This window comes from Zea mays, chromosome 1, assembly GCF_902167145.1.
Source record: "Zea mays cultivar B73 chromosome 1, Zm-B73-REFERENCE-NAM-5.0, whole genome shotgun sequence".
In the NCBI taxonomy this organism is placed as follows: domain Eukaryota; kingdom Viridiplantae; phylum Streptophyta; class Magnoliopsida; order Poales; family Poaceae; genus Zea; species Zea mays.
Genome location: NC_050096.1, coordinates 204,551,781 through 204,578,985, shown reverse-complemented (window position 1 = coordinate 204,578,985; position 27,205 = coordinate 204,551,781). Strand labels below are relative to the sequence as shown.

General features: G+C 46.3%; 2 protein-coding genes across 5 annotated transcripts; both read left to right on the top strand.

The window, feature by feature from the left end:
• The first annotated feature begins 409 nt into the window (after positions 1–409).
• On the top strand, positions 410–3,505 carry LOC103643155 (patatin-like protein 2). Its single transcript, XM_008666306.2, has 6 exons — positions 410–783; positions 895–1,085; positions 1,233–1,422; positions 2,322–2,483; positions 2,563–2,862; positions 2,963–3,505. Exons 1-6 carry the CDS (start codon positions 640–642, stop codon positions 3,191–3,193), a joined length of 1,218 nt encoding a protein of 405 aa, XP_008664528.1. The 5' UTR covers positions 410–639; the 3' UTR covers positions 3,194–3,505.
• Positions 3,506–19,623: 16,118 nt separating this feature from the next.
• LOC100282949 (uncharacterized) lies at positions 19,624–26,960 on the top strand. 4 transcript variants are annotated; one of them, XR_004857762.1, is made up of 15 exons: positions 19,624–19,888; positions 20,009–20,187; positions 20,279–20,528; positions 21,875–22,036; positions 22,120–22,419; positions 22,500–22,817; positions 23,764–24,180; positions 24,793–25,074; positions 25,182–25,394; positions 25,480–25,647; positions 25,732–25,845; positions 25,924–26,033; positions 26,122–26,344; positions 26,428–26,538; positions 26,620–26,960. XR_004857762.1 is itself a non-coding variant. In XM_020551766.1 (6 exons), exons 1-6 carry the CDS (start codon positions 19,742–19,744, stop codon positions 22,791–22,793), a joined length of 1,332 nt encoding a protein of 443 aa, XP_020407355.1. In that variant the 5' UTR covers positions 19,624–19,741; the 3' UTR covers positions 22,794–22,847. The 4 variants fall into 4 exon arrangements, 2 of the variants coding, with proteins under 2 accessions (XP_020407355.1, NP_001353913.1); XR_004857763.1 differs by having other exon boundaries at positions 19,625–19,888; positions 20,339–20,528; XM_020551766.1 differs by lacking the exons at positions 23,764–24,180; positions 24,793–25,074; positions 25,182–25,394; ... (4 more) ...; positions 26,428–26,538; positions 26,620–26,960 and having other exon boundaries at positions 22,500–22,847.
• The last annotated feature ends 245 nt before the right edge of the window (positions 26,961–27,205 follow it).

Sequence of the window (27,205 nt, the reverse complement as noted above, 5' to 3'; positions counted from 1 at the left end):
TGGTTCAGATGAGAGTGACGGTTGGGTTGCGCGGATGAGAGAGAATACGCGAGAAAAGGGAGCGCCAACCCCTGCCCCGTTTTTTCGTCGCTGTTTACGGTACCTGCTGGAGACGTGAATAGTGCGTGGGCGCGTAAATTTGATGGATACACGGCCATATACGGAGGCTGCTGGAGTTGGTCTAAGGATTTCTCTAGCAAGAGGATGATGAAACCGGCCGGATGTCATTTAATTCCTTTATTAACAAAAGATGTCTTTATAATACAGTTTGAGGTACAGTATTTTGCCGCGTTGAAGATGCGTGGCAGTCTGGCACCGATTTCTTCTCCTACCTACAAGCGGTTGAAAGGAACAGGTAGGCTTCTACCGAGGAGAGAAATATAATCAGGTCAGCTGGCCATCACAGCATCACTCGCATTACTTTGACGACCCTGTATAACCCTGCAGCTGAGGCAACATTGTTGCTTCTTCCTCGAGTTAATCCAGGCTCCTGCATGTGTTTATATAAAGACGACCTTAATAATGCTCGCTCTGCTTCTCAGTACTACCTCCACGACATCGTGTTCCTTGTCAAGTTCTCATAACTCATAGTGCATACATACATATATAGCTTGCTTTGTGTGCCATCGGAATCGCGAAATGGCAAGCGCTAGTTCTGCACAAGGCGCACACGAGACAGACCCTGAGAAGGTGAAGCTCGTCACCGTCCTGAGCATCGACGGTGGCGGCGTCAGAGGGATCATCCCCGCCACCATCCTCGCCTTCCTAGAAGAGAAGCTGCAAGTAAGCGTTCACTTGCCACGGCCGGTATCCATGACCATACACAGCAGGTATATATAGGCCTGATTATTATCAGGTGCGTGAGTTCGTTGCTGCGATTTCTCGCGTGTGCAGGAACTGGATGGACCGGACGCTAGGATCGCCGACTACTTCGACGTCGTTGCCGGCACGAGCACCGGTGGTCTCCTGGCGGCGATGCTCACGGCCCCTGGCCAGGACCATGACGGACGTCGACGGCCACTCTTCGACGCCAAGGATCTGGCGCAGTTCTACATCGACCACTCGCCCAAAATCTTCCCACAGAAGTAAGTAACACAGCTGCATGCATGCATGGCGAAAATTTCACGGCGCGGTTTAGAAGAGATGCATTATTATTAATTGTTTACTCCACCACTGCGACGGAATGAAGAGAAATTAAAGATGCTGGCGCGCGCGTGAGTTGAGTTCTGCAGGAACTGGATCCTGTCCAAGATCGCCGGCACGCTGAGGATGGTGAGGGGGCCCAAGTACGACGGCAAGTACCTCCATGGCCTGCTTCGCCAGCACCTCGGCGACATGAGGCTGGACAAGGCGCTCACCAACGTGGTCATCCCGACCTTCGACATCGCGCTCCTGCAGCCCACGATTTTCTCAAGCTTCGAGGTATCATCCGAACGGGCCCTCATCACCTCCGGCGTAGTGTACTTTTAACTTTTTTGCTCAGCACTCAATTATTAAGCACCAGTTTAGTCAAGAAGGGAACAGCTAGCTAGTTACTACATTGTCACTCGATCGATCTACTGAACAGAAATATAGTGTTTGGTAGGGGATTATTGTCCAGTCCGTTTCTAGAGAGCAGAATCACACCTACCAAACGTAAATTATACAGGATTTGCAGACAAACAGAAAATATATATATATATATATTTCCTCTGTTCTTTTTTATTTGTCGTGTTTTAGTAAAAGATGAACAAGAAGACGATAAATATTCGAGAACGGAGATAGTGTTAGGTCTGTTTCGCAGGAGAATCGTAGTAAGTGGCCGCACGTAACTTGTATCTTTTCTGACTAAAACTCTTTCAACGAGACAACGTCCGTGTCAAGCCAACGTTGTAGCAGAAAAAACCGATCGAAGCCGCCGTCAGTATGATAAAGACTGCACTAAGCATTCATGCGAAATTGCTGCATATATAGTACTGTCTGGTCTTGTCGTATTTCTCCAGTCTTTGTAGCTTAAACTTGGGGGCAATAAACCAAAGATAGGTTTTGATTTGATGGCATATTAACCAACTGTACCTGTACTTAGTATTTTATGTAGATCTTATATGAGACGCTACTGCTAGTTTCAGTTTGATCCAGGCACGAACGATCAACATCATTGTTTAATTTCTTATATCATCAGAACATACTGTCATCAATACATTAACTATAAACTACTGCTAGTGATGCTTATCATCTAGTCACAACGTCAACGAAGACTATTTTTTGTTGATTTTTTTAATACCAACGCGTTGCATGCGTACTACACGTGCGTGCTGCTTGCCCGGGTTGGTTTCGATCAGCTGAAGCGCCGGCCGTCGAAGAATGCACTCCTGGCGGACATCTGCATCAGCACCTCGGCCGCGCCGACCTTCTTCCCGGCACACTACTTCGAGACGGAAGACGGGGACGGGAGGACCAGGGCCTTCAACCTCGTCGACGGAGGCCTCGCCGCTAACAATCCCGTAAGCACACCGTACCCTTGTGCCCGTACGGGCAAATCATGCCAATGCCGCCTTTACTGATAGATCTTGGCATCCGCAGACACTGTGCGCCATGGGCCAGGTGTCCAAGGACATCATCCTCGGGGACGACGACTTCTTCCCGGTGAAGCCGGCGGACTACGGCAAGTTCATGGTCATCTCCGTTGGCTGTGGGTCGAACCGGGACCGCAGGTACAGCGCCAAGGCCGCCGCCAAGTGGGGCATCTTCAACTGGCTCATCAAGGACGGCACGGCTCCCATCATCGACATGTTCAACTCCGCCAGCGCCGACATGGTCGACATCCACCTCTGCGTCCTCTTCAGGGCCCTCCATTCCAGCGAAAACTACCTGCGCATTCAGGTCCCTGCGTCGGCCGATAACTTTACATCTTGCTGCTTTAGATATGCATGCCCAGACCTGGGAAATTTAATTACATGCATATTGGCGGGCGCGCATGCAGTATGATCAACTGACGGGCAGCGCGGGCTCCATCGACGACTGCTCCAAGGAGAACATGGATAAGCTGGTGCAGATCGGGAAGGACCTTCTCAGCCAGAACGTCTCCCGGGTGGACCTAGAGACTGGCAAGAACATGGACGTCCCCAGCGCGGGCACAAACGCCGAGCAGCTCGCCAAGTTCGCGAAGCAGCTCTCTGACGAGCGACGCCGGCGCCAGAAGCTTTCAAAGTAGCGGTACTGAAAAGAAAAAAAGAAGAAATAAAGATTTTGTAACGACGCTTCAACTGCCGATCATGCATAGGGCATTGGTTTAAACATTCTCCAGCTGCTTGCACTTTCATGCTCTGGAACGTGTGTTCCGTTCATTTCATGGCGCTTTTGTTGTCACGTAGTATTATTACCTGGTTTGCATTGATCAGATACTATCAATAAGGTCATCGGTTTTACTTGTGAAAGTTGCTTTGTCAGGTCTTAAGTGCATGCACACAGCAGCACTCATCATTTTTCTGTGCGAATACGAGGTTGAAAGATTGGTTTGTGATGAGTCATTGTCTACTCTATTCGGTTCCTTGAGAACCCGAACAAACAAGGCAAAGTCTGCAACTTCATTCATTTACATAACCACAAAGCAACTTGGAGCAACACGTGCCAGTACCTAACCCAACAAGGCAACAAGCAACAACACACGGTCAGGAGGGAGAACCGCCCATCGGCCAGCGCCAGGCCTTGGGCCCTGGCTGACGCATGTTTGGGCCGGCTGAGGACCTGAGGTTAGCTCATACGCTATGACTGCTCCTTTATTTGGGTTTTTTTTTTGTCTATTCGGGTTAGATAAGATAAAACCGAAGCCAAACTTGATAACCGAATGGATACGATTTGTGGACCGAAACCCGACCAATCCGGTCTATTCGGGTTCAGATTCGGTTAATGGGTTCAAAATGCCCAGCCCTAAATCTGGACATGGGTTGGTGACGACATGTCTCGTCATGGCTGAAGTTGGTCCGTAGTACTGGATCTGGGCCTCTGCCTCGCCGAGTTTCTCGGTAGTGGCCTGGTCGGCCGATCCGCCTCGCAGGGTTGCTCGACAGGGAGTTGCTCGGCTGCTCTGCCTTGCAAGGTTGCTCGGTCGAGGGTTGGTCCGCCGCTCCGTCTCTCAGGGTTGCTTGACAGAGGGTTGGTCGGTTGCTCCATCTCGTAGGGTTGCTCGGTAGAGGGTTGGTCGATAAGTGGGTCGTTAAGAGGTTTCTGGGCCTACTTCGGGTATTCGGTTCCTAGGTACCCGACAACAGCCCCCGAGCCTTCGTGTAACTCATTGGAGTTGCGCGTAGGCTTTCGTTGAAGACCAAATACTCGGGTGCGTGCAAGCGCATCTGCTAGATGTAGTCCCGAACCCCCGAGTAATCCATGTGGATTGCTTGGGGGTTCATTTGGCGTATGTGCAGTTTAGGGAGAGACCCTTCCAGCGATGTTCGTCACGCACTGAGCGTGAGCCCATGGTTACCATACTTTTGTTGAGGACCGAATTCTTGGGTGTGCGTAAGGGCATCTGCTAGATATAGCCCCCGAGCCCCCGAGTAATTTATGTGGATTGCTTGGGGGTTCATTCGGCGTATGTGTAGTTTAGGAGCAGACCCTTCCTATGATGGTCGTCACACGCTGAGCATGAGCCCATGGTTACCTAGCTCTTGTTGAGGTCCGAATTCTTAGGTGCACGCAAGCGCATCTGCTAGATGTAGCCCTCGAGGCACCGAGTAATTCATGTGAATTGTTTCGGGGTTCATTCGGCGTATGTGCAGTTTAGGGGCAGACTTTTCCTGTGTTGGTCATCACACGCTGAGTGTAAGTCCATGTTAATGCCATAACTGGGCGTAGTTATGGGGACTAGACCCTCAAGTTGGTCGCCTTTAGTCGCTTGATCCTTGTGATGCACACATCCCCCTCGGAAGGCCTTTTAGTGTCCTTTCGAGGAGAGGTCGCCCTTATCCGACCTAGCCAGCGCGTGGAAGGAGACCGTCGAGCTACGAAGTACGAATGCGTTATCCAAGTGAGATCCGATCACTTTCCGGTAGGGTTAAGTCTTGGCGAGTGGTCCCACTAGAAGGCTCGACCCGCTGGCGATATCTCATTAAGTCCTTCCTTATTTGACCCTGTATCGGCTTTTAGTAGGTCCAACCGATCAAAGAGGGGCCCCATGGCCACCCCGTCAGCCGGGTTACCGCAAGGGAATGTGAGGTATGACCTTAGATGTGGATATGGGCAAATGACCTTTGTATCGGTCACCTAGCTTACGACCCACTAGGAGCTTGCTTGGTCCACCCCTCGCTCTACGTGAGAAATTGGGGTAAGTTTTTGTTTTTTTACTTGGTTTGCCTGAGGTAGTTTCGGGTACTACGGCGACAATGCGGTAAATTAGAGGCCACCATGACACTGCTTGGCGTGGGTGTCTTGATGGGACGCCACATGACCCGTCCGCTGTATCGTGCGTGGGTAGCGTGACGGAGTGGGTAATTGTCTTGCTCGTTGCTGGCGCGTCCCACACGGCATGCTCCCCAGGCGCTCTTCTTGAAGTGGTGTAAACCATGCAAGGCAAACAGTTTCCCCGCTCGGGGCTCAAGGCGGCCAAGAGCTGGAGCGGTGGATTCCCCATGGTGGAATACCGTCTATGGAGGGTGCACTTCCAGGCACCGCCCTGCCTCCCTGTGCCTACGTATAAATAGAAAGGAAGGATGCCCAGGGTCGGTTACGCTTACTGCATTCTTGCCCCCAGCCTCTGACCTTTCCTTCCCTCGGAAGCCTTTTTGACGTCGTGCTCTTACCTCACCTGGGTGTATATCCTTCACAGTCATGGACGCCTTCCCCCAACGCTCGATCTCCCAGAGTCACCTTGAGGCCTTGGAGAGGAAAGGGTTGCTCCCACCTGAAGCACCCTCCGGTTGGTGGCTAGAGGAGGAAGCAACGTTCCGGCGCCATGAGAAGGAGATGTAGTTGTGGTCGCCTCATTCTATGAGCATGACTTTGGGCTCCCCCTACACCCCGCTCGTGCGAGGGTTGCTCTTCTACTATGGATTGGAGCTCTAGAATCTTTACCCGAAAACCATCCTCCACATAGCGTGCTTCATCACGCTATGCGAGGCTTACCTCGGCATAGAGCCCCATTGGAAGGTGTGGAAGCACCTATTTAACCCATGCATGAGCCCCGATCGAGGGCGACCAGTTGTTTGTTAGGTGTTTCAACATCCAACTCTATGGGTCACGTAAGGCGTCCTATCTGCGGACCCCCTCCTGTCTTCAGTCCGCGGCTACAAGGGAGAGTGGTTCTACATGTGGAACCCTGGGAGAGAGTGCCACAGTTCACCAGTTGGATCCCGTATCCAAACCCGAGTGGAACTATGGCACACAGAAGAAGTTCAAGCCAAAGATTGAATACATGCTAGATGCCATCACCAAGCAGAGGGGCGCGAGGTCTCTCTTGTGAGAGGCTAATCTGCACCTTCATGTGGCGGTGCCTCCAGCCGCTTGTGGCCCGCCAGAGACTGAAAGGGAAATGTGCCTTGGCCCATTTCTATATTGTTTTGGTGATTAAGTGCCAACACATATTCTCTAAGTGTAATTGTATGCCAAATGATGAATGAAGTGCAAATCAACAAGAAGGTATGATTCTAGACTTAGTACATTGGTTTTTGTGTACTAATATATTTGTCTAAGTGCTAGAATCAGAGAAAAGAGAAAAAGGAAAAGACTTGGCTAGAGCAGCCAAGACTTAGTGCAGTCTGGCACACCGGACTGTCCGGTGGTGCACCGGACAGTGTTCGGTGCGCCAAGCTGGCTTCTCGCGAACTGGCCACTCTCGGGAATTCGTCGGCGGCGTACGGCTATAATTCACCGGACTGTCCGGTGAGCCAACAACCGCCAGAGCAACGGTCGGCCGCGCAATCCGCGCGCGACGCATGGCCCACGCCAACGGTCGGCTGGGGACACCGGACTGTCCGGTGTGCACCGGACAGTGTCCGGTGCGCCAACCAGCCCGAAGATCCAACGGTCGGCTGCACCAGGAATGGAAGGAGATCCACACCGGACATGCTACAGTGGCTGTCCGGTGGTGCACCGGACTGTCCGGTGCGCCACCCGACAGAAGGCAAGAATTGCCTTCCTTGTTGGGTTCCAACGGCTCCTAGCTGCCTTGGGGCTATAAAAGGGACCCCTAGGCGCATGGAGGAGTCACCCAAGCATTCCTTGATCATTCCTAAGCACTAAGACTCCACTCTCGCGCATTCGATTCTTTGAGATACTGACTTGAGCTCCATTTGAGTAGAGAACTCCTTGAGTTGTGTTGTGAGCTCAAGTTGTGGCTTGTGTGCATGATTGTGCTCGTGCTTTGAGTCTTGTGTGTGTTGCTCTTCCCACTCTTACTTTCGTGCTTCTTTGTGATCATCTATTGTAAGGGCGAGAGGCTCCAAGTTATGGATATTCCTCGCAAACGGGAGAGAGTATAAGAAAGAAAAACACCATGGTATTCAAGTCGATCATTGGATCACTTGAGAGGGGTTGAGTGCAACCCTCGTCCATTGGGACGCCACAACGTGGAGTAGGCAAGTGTTATACTTGGCCAAACCACGAGATAAATCATCGTGTCTCTTGTGCTTATTTTCTCTGTGACCATTGTGTTTCACAAGAGCTCGGTCCTTAGCCACTTGATTCCATTGTGCTAACACTTAACCAAGTTTTGTGGCTACAAGTTTTAGATTTTTACAGGATCACCTATTCACCCCCTCTAGGTGCTCTCAATTGGTACAAGACCCGTTCTCTTCACGCAAGGGACTAATCGCCCGAAGAGATGGATCATAAGGGAAAGGGGATGGTGGTCAACGACAAGACAAAGGAGTCCATCGTCAACGAGCCAAGAGATGATAAGCCCTCAGACTCTGGCTCAAGTCATAAGAAAAGAGACGGGAAGAAGAAGAGGCGCATCAAGAAGATCGTCTACTACGACAGCGATGAGTCTTCATCTTCCCCAAGAGACGACGATGACGAGAAAAAGAAACTGGTTAACTCAAACTTTTCTTTTGATTATTCACGTATTCCGGTTAACTCCAATGCTCATTTACTTTCAATTCCACTTAGGAAACCTCCGCACTTTGATGGAGAAGACTACTCATTTTGGAGTCACAAGATGCGTAGTCACCTATTCTCTCTCCATCCAAGTATTTGGGACATTGTTGAAAACAGAATGCTCTTTGATAATACTGACAACCCCATTTTTATTAATGAGCAAATCCATAAAAATGCACAAGCTACCACTGTTTTGCTAGCATCCTTGTGCAGGGACGAGTACCACAAGGTGAGCGGCTTGGATAACGCCAAGCAAATTTGGGACACCCTCAAGATTTCTCATGAGGGGAACGACGCCACCATGATCACCAAGATGGAATTGGTGGAAGGCGAACTGGGAAGGTTCGCAATGATCAGGGGAGAGGAGCCAACGCAAATGTACAACAGGCTCAAGACCCTGCTCAATAAAATCAGGAGCTATGGAAGCACGAGATGGACAGACCATGACGTCGTCCGACTTATGCTCAGGTCCTTCACTGTTCTTGATCCTCATCTTGTGAACTCAATTCGTGAGAATCCTAGGTACACAAAGATGACGCACGAGGAAATACTCAGAAAGTTTGTAAGCGGGCGTATGATGATCAAGGAAGCAAGGTACGTAGATGAGGCATTGAATGGCCCAATGCCCATCTACGAGCCTCAAACCGTTGCTCTCAAAGCAACAAGTAGCAGGGAGGCGCTACCTAGCAAGGTGGCACAAGTTGAGGCGGCCGGACTAAACGAGGATGAGATGGCTCTAATCATAAGGCACTTCAAGACCGCATTGAAAGGACGCAAGGAGTACTCAAACAAGAACAAGGCAAAGGGAAAGCGCTCCTGCTTCAAATGCGGTAAGACTGGTCATTTTATAGCAAATTGTCCCGATAACTCTAGTGACCAGGAACAAGGAAAGGGAGGGAAGAAAGAGAAGCAAAAGAGCTATAGGAAGGCAAAGGGTGAGGCACACATCGGAAAGGAATGGGACTCGGACTGCTCATCTTCTGATTCCGACGACGAAGGACTCGCTGCCTCAGCCTTCAACAAGTCCTTTCTCTTCCCCAACGAACGCCACACCTGCCTCATGGCAAAGGAGAAAAAGGTAAGCGTTCGTGAAACTCCTAAGTATACTACTTCAAGCGATGATGAATCTAGTGATGATGAAGTAGACTATACTGAATTATTTAAGGGCTTAGATAGATCAAAAGTAGATAAAATTAATGAATTAATTGATGCCTTAAATGAGAAAGATAGACTTCTAGAGAGGCAAGAAGACATTCTGTATGAGGAACATGACAAGTTTGTTAGTGTTCAAAAGTCTCTTGTCTTAGAACTAAAGAGAAACGAATTACTATCTTCTAAGTTATCTACTTGCAATGAAACTGTGGCTAGCTTGAAGAATATTAATGATGATTTAAATGCCAAGCTAGAAGTAGTTAACAAATCTAGTTCTTGTGTAGAAAATATTGTAATTTGCAATAGATGCAGGGATTTTAATGTTGATGCTTGTGATGAACATTTAATTTCCATTTCTAAATTAAATAATGAAGTAGCAAGTCTTAATGCTCAACTTAAGACGTGCAAAAGTGATTTTGATAAATTAAAATTTGCTAGGGATGCCTACACTGTTGGTAGACACCCCTCAATTAAGGATGGACTTGGCTTTAAGAAGGAAGCCAAGAACTTAACAAGCCAAAGGGCTCCCATTTTCAACAAGGAAAAAGGGAAGGCCCCTATGGCTAGTTGTATTCAAAAGAATCATGCGTTCATTTATGATAGAAAAGTTTCTAGGAATACTCATTATAATAGGAGTTATGGTGCTTATAATTCACATGCTATGTTTGCTTCAAGTTCTACTTTTGTGCACGGTAGAAGTAGGCCTAGGAAGGGAAATGTTATTCATCATGTGCCTAAGAAAATGCCTAATGAATCTGCTACTGTTTTTCATGCCTGCAACACTAATTTTGTACTTTCATGTAAAAATAAGAAAGTGGTTGCTAGGAAGTTGGGAGCCAAATGCAAGGGAGATAAGACTTGCATTTGGGTCCCAAAGGAATTGTAACTAACCTTGTAGGACCCAACAAGAGTTGGGTACCTAAGACCCAAGCCTAATTTGCCTTGCAGGTTTATGCATCCAGGGGCTCAAGCTGGATTATCGACAGCGGATGCACAAACCACATGACGGGGGAGAAGAAGATGTTCTCCTCCTACGTCAAGAGCAAAGATTCCCAAGATTCGATCATCTTTGGAGATGGGAACCAAGGCAAGGTCAAAGGCTTGGGCAATATAGCTATTTCAAATGAGCACTCTATTTCTAATGTATTTTTAGTAGAGTCACTAGGCTATAATCTTCTGTCGGTTAGTCAATTGTGCCACATGAGCTACAATTGTTTGTTTACAAATGTAGATGTGTCTGTCTTTAGAAGGAGTGATGGTTCATTAGCGTTTAAGGGTGTCCTAGACGACAAACTCTATTTAGTTGATTTTTCGAAGGAGGAGGCCGATCTAGATGCATGCTTAATTGTTAAGACTAAAATGGACTGGCTGTGGCATCGCCGTCTAGCACATGTAGGGATGAAGAACCTTCATAAACTTCTAAAGGGAGAACATGTGTTAGGTCTAACCAATGTTTCTTTCGAAAAAGATAGACCTTGTGCAGCTTGTCAAGCAGGTAAACAAGTGGGAAGTACTTATCACATCAAGAATGTGATGACCACGTCAAGACCACTGGAGCTACTATATATGGACCTCTTCGGACCCGTCGCCTACCTTATCATCAGGGGAAGTAAGTATGGTCTTGTTATTGTTGATGATTTTTCCCGCTTCACTTGGGTATTCTTTTTGCAGGATAATCAGAAACCCAAGGGACCCTCAAGCACTTTCTAAGGCGGGCTCAAAACGAATTTGAGCTCAAGGTGAAAAAGATCAGAAGTGACAACGGGTCCGAGTTCAAGAATCTTCAAGTGGAGGAGTACCTTGAGGAGGAAGGAATCAAGCACAAGTTCTCCGCTCCCTACACACCCCAACAAAACGGTGTGGTAGAGCGAAAGAACAGGACACTTATAGACATGGCGAGGACGATGCTTGGAGAATTCAAGACGCCCGAGTAGTTTTGGTCGGAAGCTGTGAACACAGCTTGCCACGCCATAAACCGGGTCTACCTTCATCACCTCCTCAAGAAGACCTCATATGAACTTCTAACCGGTAAAAACCCAACATGTCATACTTTCGTGTATTTGGGAGTAAATGTTACATTCTAGTGAAGAAAGGTAGAAATTCTAAATTTGCTCCCAAAGCGGTAAAAGGATTTTTGCTAGGTTATGACTCAAATAAAAAGGCGTATAGAGTCTTCAACAAATCATCGGGTTTGGTTGAAGTCTCTAGCGACATTGTATTTGATGAGACTAATAGCTCTCCAAGAGAGCAAGTTGATCTTGATGATGTAGATGAAGATGGTGTTCCAACGGCCGCAATACGCACCATGGCGATTGGAGATGTGCGACCACAAGAACAAAAAGAGCAAGATCAACCTTCTTCCTCAACAATGGTGCATCCCCCCACTCACGATGATGAACAGGTTCATCAAGAAGAGGCGTGTGATCAAGGGGGAGCACAAGATGATCAAGTTATGGAGGAAGAAGCACCATAGGCCCTTCCAACTCAAGTCCGAGCGACGATTCAAAGGAATCATCCCATCGACCAGATCTTGGGTGATATAAGCAAGGGAGTAACCACTCGCTCTAGATTAGCTAATTTTTGTGAGTATTACTCGTTCGTCTCTTCTATTGAGCCTTTCAGGGTAGAAGAGGCCTTGCTAGATACGGACTGGGTGTTGGCCATGCAGGAAGAGCTCAACAACTTCAAGTGAAATGAAGTTTGGACCCTGGTGCCACGTCCAAAGCAAAACGTTGTGGGAACCAAGTGGGTGTTCCGCAACAAGCAAGATGAGCACGGAGTGGTGACAAGGAACAAGGCTCGACTTGTGGCAAAAGGTTATGCCCAAGTCGCAGGTTTGGATTTCGAGGAGACTTTTGCTCCTGTGGCTAGGCTAGAGTCTATTCGCATTCTATTAGCCTATGCCGCTCACCATTCCTTTAGGTTGTTCCAAATGAATGTGAAGAGCGCTTTCCTCAACGGGCCAATCAAGGAGGAGGTGTACGTAGAGCAACCCCCTGGCTTTGAGGATGAACGGTACCCCGACCATGTGTGTAAGCTCTCTAAGGCGCTCTACAGACTTAAGCAAGCCCCAAGAGCATGGTGTTAATGCCTTAGAGATTTTCTTATTGCTAATGCTTTCAAGGTTGGGAAAGCCGATCCAACTCTATTCACTAAGACTTGTGATGGTGACTTATTTGTATGCCAAATTTATGTCGATGACATAATATTTGGTTCTACTATCCAAAAGTCTTGTGAAGAGTTTAGCAGGGTGATGACACAGAAATTTGAGATGTCTATGATGGGCGAGTTGAACTACTTCCTTGGGTTCCAAGTGAAGCAACTCAAGGACGGCACCTTCATCTCCCAAATGAAGTACACGCAAGACTTGCTCAAGCGGTTTGGGATGAAGGACGCCAAGCCCGCAAAGACACCAATGGGAACTGACGGACACGTCGACCTCAACAAAGGAGGTAAGTCCGTTGATCAAAAGGCATACCGGTCTATGATAGGTTCCTTGCTTTACTTATGTGCTAGTAGACCGGATATTATGCTAAGCGTATGCATGTGTGCTAGATTTCAATCCGACCCAAGGGAATGTCACCTTGTGGCCATTAAGCGAATTCTTAGATATTTAGTTGCTACGCCTTGCTTTGGGATCTGGTATCCAAAGGGGTCTACCTTTGACTTGATTGGATACTCAGACTCCGATTATGCTGGATGCAAGGTTGATAGGAAGAGTACATCAGGGACATGCCAATTCCTAGGAAGGTCCCTGGTGTCTTGGAGTTCTAAGAAACAAACCTCTGTTGCCCTATCCACCACTGAGGCCGAGTATGTTGTCGCAGGACAGTATTGCGTGCAACTACTTTGGATGAGGCAAACCCTCCAGGACTTCGGCTACAATCTGAGCAAAGTCCCACTCCTATGTGACAATGAGAGTGCAATCCGCATGGTCGATAATCCTGTTGAACATGCACTAAGCACATAGACATCCGACATGACTTTTTGAGAGACCACCAGCAAAAGGGAGATATCGAAGTGTTTTATGTTTAGCACCGAGAACCAGCTAGCCGATATCTTTACCAAGCCTTTAGATGAGAAGACCTTTTGCAGGCTGCGTAGTGAACTAAATGTCTTAGATTCGCGTAACTTGGACTGATCTATAGCATACATGTGTTTTATGTCTTTGATCATGTTCCTTTATGCATTTTGTTGTTTATTTATGGTGCTCAAGTTGTGCAAGCAATCCCCGGACCTCAAAAGTCCATGTGTGAGTGATGCACATATTTAGGGGGAGATGTGCTACAACTTGACCCTTTGAGACTAACCGTGTGCTTGAGTTTACTTAATTTAGTCTCGAAGGTGGATTGAAAGGGAAAGGTGAACTTGGACCATGCAAGACTTCCACTGCACTCCGATGAGAGGGTAATTTACTCCAAGTTCATCTCCATGCTCTTATTGCCTTTTTACTCTTAATTGACGATTTTGGTGAGGCAATTGGGTTTAGGGGCCAACAATGATCCCGTTTTAGTGCTTAATGCCAAAGGGGGAGAAATTAAGGCCAAAGCAAATGGATCAGCTACCACTTGAGAATTTTGAAAAATAGTAGAGTTAGAACTTTTGATTTATCAAAATACTCTTAATGTGCAAAATTTGGTCTCTTGTGGGGAGAATATTTGATTATGGGAAAAGGGGGAGTTTTTGGCTCTTGATCAATTTTCTCTTGGATTATCTCTCTTTGTGTCTAAACATGTGTGTTTGACTTAGAGATAGGAAAATGAATTTGATTTGCAAAAACAAACCAAGTGGTGGCAAAGAATGATCCAAATATGCCAAATTTGAATCAAAGACTATTTTTGTTCTCAACTGCATTGATGTTGCACTTCTATTTGTTGCTTTTTGATGTGTTGGCATAAATCACCAAAAAGGGGGAGATTGAAAGCGAAATGTGCCTTGGGCCATTTCTATATTGTTTTGGTGATTAAGTGCCAACACATATTCTCTAAGTGTAATTGTATGCCAAATGATGAATGAAGTGCAAATCAACAAGAAGGTATGATTCTAGACTTAGTACATTGGTTTTTGTGTACTAATATATTTGTCTAAGTGCTAGAATCAGAGAAAAGAGAAAAAGGAAAAGACTTGGCTGGAGCAGCCAAGACTTAGTGCAGTCTGGCACACCGGACTGTCCGGTGGTGCACCAGATAGTGTCCGGTACGCCAGGCTGGCTTCTGGCGAACTGGCCACTCTCAGGAATTCGTCGGCGGCGTACGACTATAATTCACTGGACTGTCCGGTGGTGCACCGGACTGTCCGGTGAGCCAACAACCGCCAGAGCAACGGTCGGCCGCGCAATCCGCGCGCGACGCATGGCCCACGCCAACGGTCGGCTGGGGACACCGGACTGTCCGGTGTGCACCGGACAGTGTCCGGTGCGCCAACCAGCCCGAAGATCCAACGGTCGGCTGCACCAGGAATGGAAGGAGATCCGCACCGGACATGCTACAGTGGCTGTCCGGTGGTGCACCGGACTGTCCGGTGCGCCACCCGACAGAAGGCAAGAATTGCCTTCCTTGTTGGGTTCCAACGGCTCCTAGCTACCTTGGGGCTGTAAAAGGGACCCCTAGGCGCATGGAGGAGTCACCCAAGCATTCCTTGATCATTCCTAAGCACTAAGACTCCACTCTCGCACATTCGATTCTTTGAGATAGTGACTTGAGCTCCATTTGAGTAGAGAACTCCTTGAGTTGTGTTGTGAGCTCAAGTTGTGGCTTGTGTGCGTGATTGTGCTCGTGCTTTAAGTCTTGTGTGTGTTGCTCTTCCCACTCTTACTTTCGTGCTTCTTTGTGATCATCTATTGTAAGGGCGAGAGGCTCCAAGTTGTGGATATTCCTCGCAAACGGGAGAGAGTATAAGAAAGAAAAACACCGTGGTATTCAAGTCGATCATTGGATCACTTGAGAGGGGTTGAGTGCAACCCTCGTCCATTGGGACGCCACAACGTGGAGTAGGCAAGTGTTATACTTGGCCGAACCACGGGATAAATCACCGTGTCTCTTGTGCTTGTTTTCTTTGTGACCATTTTGTTTCACAAGAGCTCGGTCCTTAGCCACTTGATTCTAGTGTGCTAACACTTAACCAAGTTTTGTGGCTACAAGTTTTAGATCTTTACAGGATCACCTATTCACCCCCCTCTAGGTGCTCTCAGAGACTGATGCGACGGTTCACCGATGACAACAACTCCGATCTCCACTCCATCGTGAACCTTGAGAAGGTGGAGGTCGTGGCTCGTGTCCTTGCCATCACGGGTGGAGTGATGTCGGAGTTCATGGGAGAGGGGTCCCCAGCCTTTCAACCACGCGAGGTTGAGTGAGTTGGTGAGATTCTCCTTTCTTTCTATTATCCTCAAGGGATTTGCTTCTTTCAGGGACTCATCGATGTTCGCACTGTAGGGGCTCGGGGTCATCCCAGCCTCCCTCCCTCCTCTCCCAGAAGGCGACGCCATTAGTGTGGAGAAAAAGCGAAAGAGGGAGGCAGAAGCGGGGGCCCTGGCGGCGCGCAAGAAGTGCCACCTCCAAAGAAAGAGGGAGAAGAAGGTCGCACGCTTGGCTCGTGCCAGGCCGGGGGGCATCTCCCTGTCTACTAATAAAGAGAACATGAGCTCCATGGCCTACGATGGGATAGATCCCCTAGAGTCGAGGGTGGCCCGTCTCATCCTGGTGATTCGGAGGCCAGCTCCAGCGTCCCAACCCAGAAGGAAGGGACCGCAATGGATCCTGTTGCGTTCGTCATGTCGTCCTATCTGCGGACCCCCTCCTGTCTTCAGTCCGCAAAATGTTAGCACCGATCACCAGCTAGCCGATATCTTCACCAAGTATTTAAATGAAAGAAGGTTTTGTGAGCTGCGTAGTGAGCTAAATGTATTAGATTCACGAAACTTGGATTGATCTAGATCATACATGTGTCTTTATGCCTTTGATCATGTTCTTTTAATATTAATTGTGGCTTATTGCTTATATTGGTGCTCAAGTTGTAGAATGTCATCCCTGGACCTCACAAGTCCCTATGCATTAATCCCTATCTTAAGGGAGAGGATATGCTACAACTTGACCCTTTGAGACTAATATGTTTGCTTGAGCGATATTGATGTAGCCTCAAAGGTGGATTGAAAGGGAAATGGTGGACTTGGACAAAGGAAAAGGCTTCCACTGCATAACGATACCAGTGTATCTTGTTCAATTTGCCCTCGATGTTTATTGTCTTTTTACCCTTCATTTCAAATTCTTGGTGAGGCAATGAGGTTAAAGGCCACTAGTTTTCTCTATTTTGGTGTTTAATGCTAAAGGGGAAGAAATTAAGACCAAAGAAACTGGATCGACCGCCACTTGTGAATTTTAAAAATTAGTGTGTTTTTGAACTTGTCTTTTTGATCAAAACCCTCTTGACAGCAAGAGGAGCCCTCTAATTGCAAAACTACTCTCTTGTGGGGGAGTAATCTTTCTTATGAGAAAAGGGGGAGCTTTTAGCTTTTGATCAAAACTAGTCTTGAAAAATAGTTTGATTTGCAAAACTAAAGTGTTTTGAGTTAGAAGTAAGAAAAAATGAATTTGTTTTGCGAAAATAATCCATGTGGTGGCAAAATGATCCAAATATGCCGAATCCTATACCTATTCTATTGGTATTTAACTTGACTTCAATTTATAAAAGTTGGCTCATATTTGGTTAAGCTAGTGAGTTTTGAGTTGCTTTAGGTGTGTTGGCATAAATCACCAAACAGGGGGAGATTGAAAGGGAAATGTGCCCTTTAGCCATTTCTAAGTGTTTTGGTGATTAACTGCTCAACACACCACTATAAATTAACCATCTTGGTATGAGCATGAACACAGGTGTTTATAAAGCAAATTGAAGCAATCAAATTCAAAGGTTGGTGAAAATAAGAAAGGCACCTGTTGAACTTGAGTTTGGGCATATTGCAAACCATTATGGAACAAAGTGATAAAGGTATGTATCTAACACTTGGTCAATTGATTTAGTGACTAAGGGGGTGTTTGGGATGGCTACAGGTTCGAGCTCCAGTATGGAGCTGTAGTTTATAATATCGATTTAAATAGTTTTAAATTTTTTAATCTAAATAATGAACGAAATGACTTATCTAAAATGTCTTCTAAAGGCTTACCGCTCTAGCTCCATGATTTTTTGGAGCACCTAATGACCTACTCCACTAACTCCACCAAATTTCCTGGAACTGGAGCTATCCCAAACAGGGCCTAACTATGTTCATCTAAGTGCTAGGGAACTCTTCAAATCGAGCCAAAAAGGAGTTAAGAAGTTTGGCTCAAAGTGGACAAAGTTGGGCCAGACTGGGCACCAACGGATAGTCCAGTGTGCACCTGACATGTCCAGTGCTGGCATGGTCGATTGGCCCAAACTAGCCGCTCTCGAGAATATGTCGAGGCTCGCTGGCTAAAAATCACTGGACAGTCCGGTGGGTTAGGCGAGCAACGGCTCTTCGCGAGCGCCGACGGTCGGTCGTACGATCTGCGTCGACCATGTCAGCAGGACAACAGTCGGGAGGGTCACCAGACATGTCCAGTGTGCCACCGGACAGTCTAGTGCCCACCCAAAGAGGAAGGCGGCCAATTATACGATTCTGTGGCCGTTGCACAGGAGCTGTCTGGTGCACCACCGAACAATCCGGTGCACCCCGCAGACAAAAGGCAACAAGGGCCTTCCAAATAGGACTTCAACGGCTCGTAGGCCTTTTGGGGCTGTAAAAGGGACCCCTAGGCACATGGAGCAGTACACCAAGCATGCTTTGAGCACACTACAACTTCGAGACTTCGCAGCCACGCCTCCGAAGTGTTTGAGAGAGATTTGAGCGTATTTTCTGAATCGTTACTCTGTCGCTTTGTTGTTGCGCTCTCTTCTTTGCATTTGTGCGTGTTGATGCTGCATTGTGTTCTTGTGTGCGTATTTTAATCCCTCCCTTAATCATGTTTTGATTATGTTCGTTTGTGTAAGGCGTGAGAGACTCTAACTTGTGGAGATTCCTCACAACCGGGATATTGTGAGATATAAGGAAGAACCGTGGTACTCAAGTTTGATCTTTGGATCAATTGAGAGGGGTTGAGTGCAAACCTCATCCATTGGAACGCCACAACGTGGAGTAGGCAAACATATTACGCTTGACCGAACCATGGGATAAAAAATGTCGTGTCTCTTGTGCCATTTGCTTCATTGTATTTTTATCTCTTCTTCCTTCCAATTATTCACTTGTGATATTGCTCCAAAGTCTAAATTATATCTTGAAAGAGCAATCAAGTAAAAGGAACTTTTCTCTTGTCTCTACTCTCAAACTTGATTTTAATTCTCTCTAACTCATATTTTAGACCAAGTTTTTTTTGTTACTAACAAGTGATAATGACTCTTGTAATTTTAGTACCGAGTGGCATTACCAATCTATACTAAAGTAAGCTCTTTAGTAATAGTTGGATCCACCAATCTGTACTAACCTGTGCTCAAGAGAGTAGTATCAGTTGGTGGCTCCAAAGGGTGTTAAAGCTAGTACATTAGTACCAGTTGGATCCACAACCGGTAATAGGAACGTTTGTTTTGCTGGTCTCGTGTAAGTATTAGGAACATTTTGAAATCATGATATCACTGGTTTGCTGATGATTTTAGTTTGAGTGCTTACTTCACTTCAATTGATATGAAGTGCTCATTTTCAATGTTCGGCGGCAAAATGTGATTGACTTCCATTCACACCCTCGTCGCCTCACCGGTCCTTCACTGTTGGCTATAGAACTTTGCAGCGATGCGTTGCTCGTGTGTCCAGTATACCTCCCACACATACGATATAATGTTTAGTGGAACAACCTTGAATATTATGTACTCCAATAGTACCAACATTGTATTGCTAATTGCTACGTCAATCACCGTACGTATTATATATATATTAACACAAACTAATCGCCATTTTGCAGCTCGCTCATCCATATGTGGATCAACTTTCTGATTGGTTCACACATCACACCATCCAGTACGTGTATATGAATGTCATCAGGCCCGCCGCCATTTTATAGCTGTTTACCCATCAAGTGGAGCGGTCTTGAATGGTTAGTTACATCTTGGATTGATGTGTCATCGGTGGTTCAGTTTGGTCCATATATATAATGTACTGATGGGCAATCAATTGGTGCGTGGTTGTCTTTTGTACTGGACTAGGGCTCAATGAATTGGTAGAACCCATTAATTGGTGCCGAAACGGTGGTTGCATATATATTGGATTGCTGACGTCGGCTCTGATGATTGGTTTATCTAATTACGTACTAAAAGCGATTGCAAATATTTGATGTTTAGCTTTGGGGCGTGTAAGTGTAATTATAACTAACCTTAATGGCTGTTCCCTAATAGAACTACTACTACGACCTTACTTCACGAGACTCCCACCACCCATACCCTGTTTCTTCTCGCAGCTCTTAAGTGCATAGCTTGCTTTGTGCCACCACCGTACCGTACCAAACAGATCAAATCAGAGATGGCAAGTCGTAGTAGCTCTGCAGAAGGTGCAGGCAGGACGTTGCCTGTCAATCTCAAGTTGATCACCGTGCTGAGCATCGATGGCGGCGGCATCAGAGGGATCATCCCGGCCACCATCCTCGCCTTCCTGGAAGCGAAGCTCCAGGTAATAACCAAGAAAGAGATGGAGTTCACCTATATATTGCTTCATGCATCGATCATATCATGGTGTTTGCGTCGTCGTCCTCACATTTTGTGCCTAACCGGCCTGTGCGTGTACGTGTAGGAACTGGACGGGCCAGACGCTCGTATCGCGGACTACTTCGACGTCGTCGCCGGCACGAGCACCGGCGGTCTCCTGACGGCGATGCTCACGGCCCCTGACACGAACGAACGGCCGCTGTTCGCCGCCAAGGACTTGGCGCGGTTCTACATCCAGCACTCGCCCAAAATCTTCCGGCAGAAGTAACGATAACGACACAAGGATGCATATATGCATTGCTAGCTGAAACTTGACTAGAGTTTTCTCATACACATGCATGGTGATTGTTCAAAGGAAAAAAAAGATGCATGCATCGATCGGGGTGCTCATACACAAGGATGCCATGCCGTGCAGGAATGCTATGGGGTCCAAGCTCGTCGGCAAGCTGAGGATGGCTTGTGGGCCCAAGTACGACGGCAAGTACCTCCATGCGCAGCTCCGACGGCTTCTTGGTAATATGAGGCTGGACAGGACACTGACCAATGTTGTCATCCCGACCTTCGACATTGCCTACATGCAACCCATGATTTTCTCCAGCTTTGAGGTAGGTAACTCACTCAAGTACCAAACAAGCAGTCCTGGAGTGTCCACCGACTTTGTTTTCGAGAACACGAACTCGGTCTGGATTCTTGGAATTGAATTTTATTTTTTCCAATAATAATAGTTTAGACGCTAATATGGTTTTATATGTAATATATTTATATACTACTGTTAGTCAGTAGATATTTATGTGTTATATTTCTACTGTAGATGAGCCAAGTAACGTGTAATAAATTAAAAAAACGTAGCCTGCAAAGCATGTGGCCGAGTCAACGCAGCAAAGTATCGGCATGTAGAGTGTGAGGGGAGTGGGGGTATCACACACTCAGCATGCAGTGCATGGACTCATGGAGACAAGAGATTAGAGAACGCTAGAAAGGTACGGTGTGCTGTGCTGTCTTTTGTCTTATCTTTCTCTTTTGTTTCGGTTGACGTATCAAATCGTGATAAAAAAAGAAAACGTGTTTAGTGGACAGACACACTAGCGGAGAGGTTCAGTTGGAGGTTTTTGAACACCAACGCTGTTCACAGTTTTTTTTTGGTCACATAATAAGCTAGCAATGCAAGCAGATTCAGAAGTAGTAAAGAGATACAACATTTCACTGTTCAAGAAAAAAAAAGATAGTATCTTGTAAAAAAAAGCCCCTAAAGAAAAGTCATTTTCAAATAAAACAGGAAGATGATTGTGAATTAAAAACACCTCGTACGAAGTCTGTTTCTATCTCTGAGGAACATTTGCATGTGGGTGTTGAAGTCTGAAGACTGTTCGGCTGTCCATCCCCAGCTGCACCCTAGTAGGTAAATCATTCTTTTTTTTTGTCGGATATAGGTAAGGTAATGCTCAGGAGTGAGGAGTCATGGGTAAAGGTGACACACTTCAATAGCAGTAAGTTTGGGGAAAGCCCAAAGATAGGTGTGCTGATGGGCTGCATATAACCCAACTAGCTTGTTTTCTCTATATACCTTTGACAGTGACATCCAGCTGCTAGTTTTACTCTAGAGTCTAGTCCAATCATCAGTTCACGACCGACAACTTAGCAAAGCATTTTACTTCCAAACACCCCCTTACAGTTTCTAGTATATGATAATGATAATAAGGACATCATCATTGTACCTTCATTATTTATTTCGGTCTATCATTAGTAGCTAATAATTGTTTTTGTCTTCCCGCCGGCGCCGGCCCTCTCGGGCTCTCTATGGGTGTTAGTGTTAGTGATCTCCTTATTAGCCTAGCTTCGTGAATGATGTCCGTCTGGACGTATTTTGATTAATTATTGGAGAATGTGTGTTCTTAGTTACCTAGTTTGCTCGTTGTTTTCGTGGCTTTGCTATATATGATCGATCGATCAGTTGAAGCACCGGCCGTCGACAAATGCGCTTCTGTCAGACATATGCATGAGCACCTCTGCCGCGCCTACCTACTTCCCGCCGCACTACTTCCAGACCAGGGACGAGAATGGCAGGAGGAAGGCCTTCAACCTCGTGGACGGCGGAATCGCTGCGAACAACCCCGTAAGCAGCTAGCCATGCATGCATGCAGCCACACGCATGCATGGCACGCGACCTGACAACATGCATGCATTGGACACACGCAGACCCTGTGCGCCATGGGCCAGGTGTCTAAGGACATCATCCTTGCGGACGACGACTTCTTCCCGGTGATGCCGGCGGACTACGGCAAGTTCATGGTCATCTCGCTCGGCTGCGGGTCGAACCGGAACCGGAGGTACTGCGCCAAGGCCGCCGCCAGGTGGGGCGTCTTCAGCTGGCTCTTCAAGGACGGCAGCGCTCCCATCATCGACATGTTCAACTCCGCCAGCGCAGACATGGTCGACATCCACCTCTGCGTCCTCTTCAGGGCCCTGCGCTCCAGCGAAAACTACCTGCGCATTCAGGCATGCATATATATATATATGTGAATTGTTTCCATCATCATCAATCATCATTCGTGCATGCATGCAAATATATGATGCAGTACGATCAGCTGACGGGCAGCGCGGGCTCCATAGACGACTCGTCCAAGAAGAACATGGATAGACTGGTGAGGATAGGGAACAAGCTCCTGGACATGAACGTCTCCCGGGTGGACCTGGAGACCGGCCGGAACGTGGAGGTGCCCGGTGCAGGGACCAACGCCGAGCGGCTCGCCAAGTTCGCCAGGCAGCTCTCTGACGAGCGACGGCGCCGGCGCCAGAACGAGCTTATTATGAATTCCGAACAAGTGTTTCAAATTCAACATCAAGCTTGGTACTACGGTGGTGACGCTTGAGCTGCATCCGGCCTGCAGAATGAGGTTTCAGTACTGTTCTAGAGCCGTGTGTTTCATGCTTTCGGCGTATATATATATATATATATATATATATATATATATATATATATATATATATATATATATATATATATATATATATATATATATATATATATATATATATATATATATATATATATATATATATATATATATATATATATATATATATATATAGGTCCGGGCCAGAGGGCGTGCGAGGTGTGCGATGGAACAGGGCTCCTAAATCTTTGGGGCCCAAACGTGTAGGTTTATAGTACATTTATAAAATAGAAATACAATATTACACTACACCAAAATCATACACTTCCTACGGTTTTTTAACTTCCTACAGCTTTTATAAAAAACCGTAGGAAATACATAACTTCCGAGAGGCAACTGGTACCTCTAGGAAATAAACATAACTTCCTACAGTTTTTTATAAAAGCTGTCGGAAGTTAAAAAACCGTAGGAACTTATCTAACTTCCTACGGTCTCCTCTAGGAAGTTAGGTTTCATCCGTTCACAAGACAATAGAATAGCTAACTTCCTACGGCTGGCTCTAGGAAGTTAGCTGCCCAGATAACTTCCTACGGCTTCCTCTAGGAAGTTAGCTTTGAGCTGTTGACCAGTCAACCGAAAACATAACTTCCTACGGCTGGCTCTAGGAAGTTATCTGGGCAGCTAACTTCCTACGGCCTCCTCTAGGAAGTTAGGATTCATCTGTTGACCGGTCAAACGAAAATCTAACTTCCTACAGCCGGCTGTAGGAAGTTAATTAACTTCCTAGAGGCAAAGCATAAACTCTAGGAAGTTACCTAACTTCCTACGGCTTTACTCTAGGAAGTTATATTTTTAGCTTTTACCTCCATCTTCTCTCACCTTTCACAGCCCGCACGCCATTCTTTCCTTTACAGCCCGCACGCCATTCTTCTCTCACCTTTTACAGCCGCGCTGCCGCCCGCCCCGCCCCGGCCGCCGCCGACCGCGCCCGCCGTCCCGGCCCCGCCGGCCGCGCCCGCTGTCCTGGGCCTGAGCAGCCGCCGCCGCCTGCGTCCACAACCGAGCCGTCGCCGGCCCACAACCGAGGAGCGCCCCCCGCCTGCGTCCGCCCCCGAGGAGGCCGTCCCGGCAGCGCCCACCACCGGCAGCTCCCACCCCGCGGTTGTCTCTCCCACCCCCGGCAGCGCCCGTCCACGAGGAGCTCGCCCCGGCAGCGCCCGCCTCCGGTAGTGCCTGGTGTTCGTGCGCACGGCCGCCTCGCCCCCCGTCGACCCCGCCCGTGTCGGCGCCCGCTGCGCAGCCACGACTCCGCCGTGGACGTCCCCGACCCAAATCATCGATCTGCACCCGCTGCAACCGTCAGGTACCGTGTTTATACTTTTTTTTATTTTTTATTCAATGTGCTAACTACCGAGAGTTTACTCAAATAATGTCGTCGGTAGTTAGGTTAATTAACTTGATTGGCTAACCGCTGCATATAGTTTAGCTATGCTAAACTCTTTTATGTTATGGCTAAAATTAAGTTTATGTTTGATTAATAATATGGTGGGTGAGGACCTTCGATGAAAATTAATCTTGTATGTTATGGCTAAAATTAATCTTGTATGTTATGGCTAAAATTAATCTTGTATGTTATGGCTAAAATTAAGTTTATGTTTGATTAATAATATGGTGGGTGAGGACCTTCGATGAAAATTAATCTTGTATGTTATGGCTAAAATTAATCTTGTATGTTATGGCTAAAATTAATCTTGTATGTTATGATTAAAATTAAGTTTATGTTTAATTAATAATATGGTGGGTGAGGACCTTCGATGAAAATTAATCTTGTATGTTATGGCTAAAATTAATCTTGTATGTTATGGCTAAAATTAAGTTTATGTTTGATTAATAATATGGTGGCTAACCGCTGCATATAGTTAGGTTAATTAAGCTTATCGTGAAAATTTATAAATCACATGTTCTTTTATTTTAGCATCAAATATGGTGGGTGAGGACCGTCGATGGATGTATGAAGGTTGGCGTATGAATCATCCCTCGATGGAGTGGATAAGAAAGACAGAGAATTTTATTGATCGTGCTTTTGCTTCGTCGAAGGCAAGTAAAGAAAGTGTTGGGCAACATATGTCGTATGAAATGGCCTGGATTGTTGATAGAGGATGGTAAGGAGGTCCCTGTCACAAGATGGGATCAATATGCCCTTGCAATAAATGCGCAACATGGGAATGCACAAGCTGCAGTTTGGCACGACTTCTGGGTATGTTAATTTTTTTTGTTAAGTTGTAATCTCGATAGGAATGCGACAAGTTGTAATTTTTTGTTAAGCTATCATATTATTAATTTTGACTATGCTTCTTTTTTTAGAAACATTACAAGTTGCCTGAAGGAGATACTCATACGGAACACGCACACTCCATGTTCCATAGGAATGCGGCAAGTGTTGTTGGGGATATGATGTACTATGCTCGAATCCAGGTGATTAGTAAAGCCATGTTTGGTAGTGAAGGGCGACGTCCAGAGAGTAAGAATGAGGCGACACAGTATGGAGTCGATATGACTGAGCAACAATATCTTGAGGTAATGGATGTTTTTGCTTGTGTTGAAAAAATTTCCATTGCTTCTAGATATTACAATTACTTATAAATGAATTGTGTTCATGTAGCATTCGATTCCATGGATAGCTGCCAATGATGCTGCTTGGCATGCGTTATGTCGTTACTGGGCTTCGGCTGAATTCAAGGCAAAGTCTGTGCGACACAGTTCCAATCGTGGAACCGAGTCGTATCATAGGTATGGAGGTGATGATCACTTTCGTTTGGCAAAACGAATGGTAAGTACAGTTTAAGCCATTTTCGTTGATTGTAGTTGACTTGCTGTAATTTCTGGTTATAGTGTTTGTCAAATGTACATACAGGAAGTTAGCACTGGTGCAGTAACCAGTGATGTTCAAATCTACCTTAGGGGGCACAGAGTACCAGATCCTGCAAATCCAGATGTGTTGTGCAGCCAAAAGGCAACAGATCGTGTGGTGAGTGTTTGGAAATGTTTGGTAGGTTCTGTTTATATGGATTTTTGTATGTAAGATTGCATTGTTCTTTTGTATGAGGCTGCATATGGCGAGGCGATGACTAGTCAGCACGGACCAGACTATGACTGGAGGACCTCACCTATTGATCCTCAGGCTGTGTATGCAAGTGGTTGAAAAGCTCATGGAAGGTGAGGACTCTACATATCTTATATTGTTTCATTGGTTGAGTGCAATACATGTATTCTTAATCCTGTCGTGATGTTACTTGTTTTGTAGGTACACAATGTTTGCTAACGTCATCGACTTGAGCCAGGTTAGGGTTCAGCGTGGAGGTTCATCGAGGTCTGCTGCTCGTAGCTCCCGTCGCTCCACTCAAGATCCAGCAGAAGTGGAGCAACTGCGAGAAGAACTTAGGCGACATCAGGATTACTTGAAGCAACAAGCTGCGCAACATGAATATTATGCTACACAGATTCAGCAACAGCAAACACTCATACAAGTAAGTTCAAAAGATAATAGCTTTCACTTTAAGATATGTATTGATTTAAAATGCTGATGTGAATGGGTTCGACAAATTTGTAGCAACTAGCACAGGCCCAAGGGATACATGTCCCGGTGCCCCCCCCACCTCCCGTCCATTATCCTTGGTCTTCACCTCCACCTATACCTACATCTCCATCTACCGAACATCAGGTATGCATATTTATCATCATTTAGTTGTTGTTAGTATATTTTGATGTAACTGAGCAAATGTCATTTGTACATATATATTAGACCCCTCCAGCTACCTTGCCGACGCATGAACAAGAGGACGGGTTAGACTTTGTCGATACCCTCTTGAATAGTGGAGGTATCGATGGTGATCGGCGACCGTGAGCTTCCATGTTATTGTGTTCTGATACTTGAGACTTTTATTATGACTATGTATGAGATATTGTCTTTTATTAGTACTGGATGATGATATTTGTGAGACTTTTGTGATGATGAGACTATGGATGAGACTTTTGTGATGTAATAATTGATGAGACTATGGATTTAAATATTGTTATGTGATTGTGTGTGAGATATTTTATGTGATAATCTGTTGTGTTATATAGCTGTTGATATATTTGTTATTTTGTGCAATGTGGTGTAAAATATAAACAGCATTTGTAATGCTGGCCAAATTAACTTCCTAGAGGCTACAGAAAGCCGTAGGAAGTTAGACAGCTAACTTCCTAGAGGCTACAGTAAGCCGTAGGAAGTTAGCCAGCTAACTTCCTAGGGGCTATAGTTAGCCGTAGGAAGTTAGCCAGCTAACTTCCTAGAGGCTACAGTAAGCCGTAGGAAGTTACTCGTAGGAAGTTAGCCAGCTGACGGC

Coding starts and splice junctions, on each gene's coding strand:
- LOC103643155 (XM_008666306.2), top strand. CDS start 640: ATGGCAAGCGCTAGTTCTGCACAAGGCGCACACGAGACAGACCCTGAG. Junction 1,086..1,232: donor CCCAAAATCTTCCCACAGAA/GTAAGTAACACA, acceptor TGAGTTCTGCAG/GAACTGGATCCTGTCCAAGA. Junction 2,484..2,562: donor GCCTCGCCGCTAACAATCCC/GTAAGCACACCG, acceptor TGGCATCCGCAG/ACACTGTGCGCCATGGGCCA.
- LOC100282949 (XM_020551766.1), top strand. CDS start 19,742: ATGGCAAGTCGTAGTAGCTCTGCAGAAGGTGCAGGCAGGACGTTGCCT. Junction 20,188..20,278: donor CCCAAAATCTTCCGGCAGAA/GTAACGATAACG, acceptor GATTGTTCAAAG/GAAAAAAAAGATGCATGCAT. Junction 22,037..22,119: donor GAATCGCTGCGAACAACCCC/GTAAGCAGCTAG, acceptor GGACACACGCAG/ACCCTGTGCGCCATGGGCCA.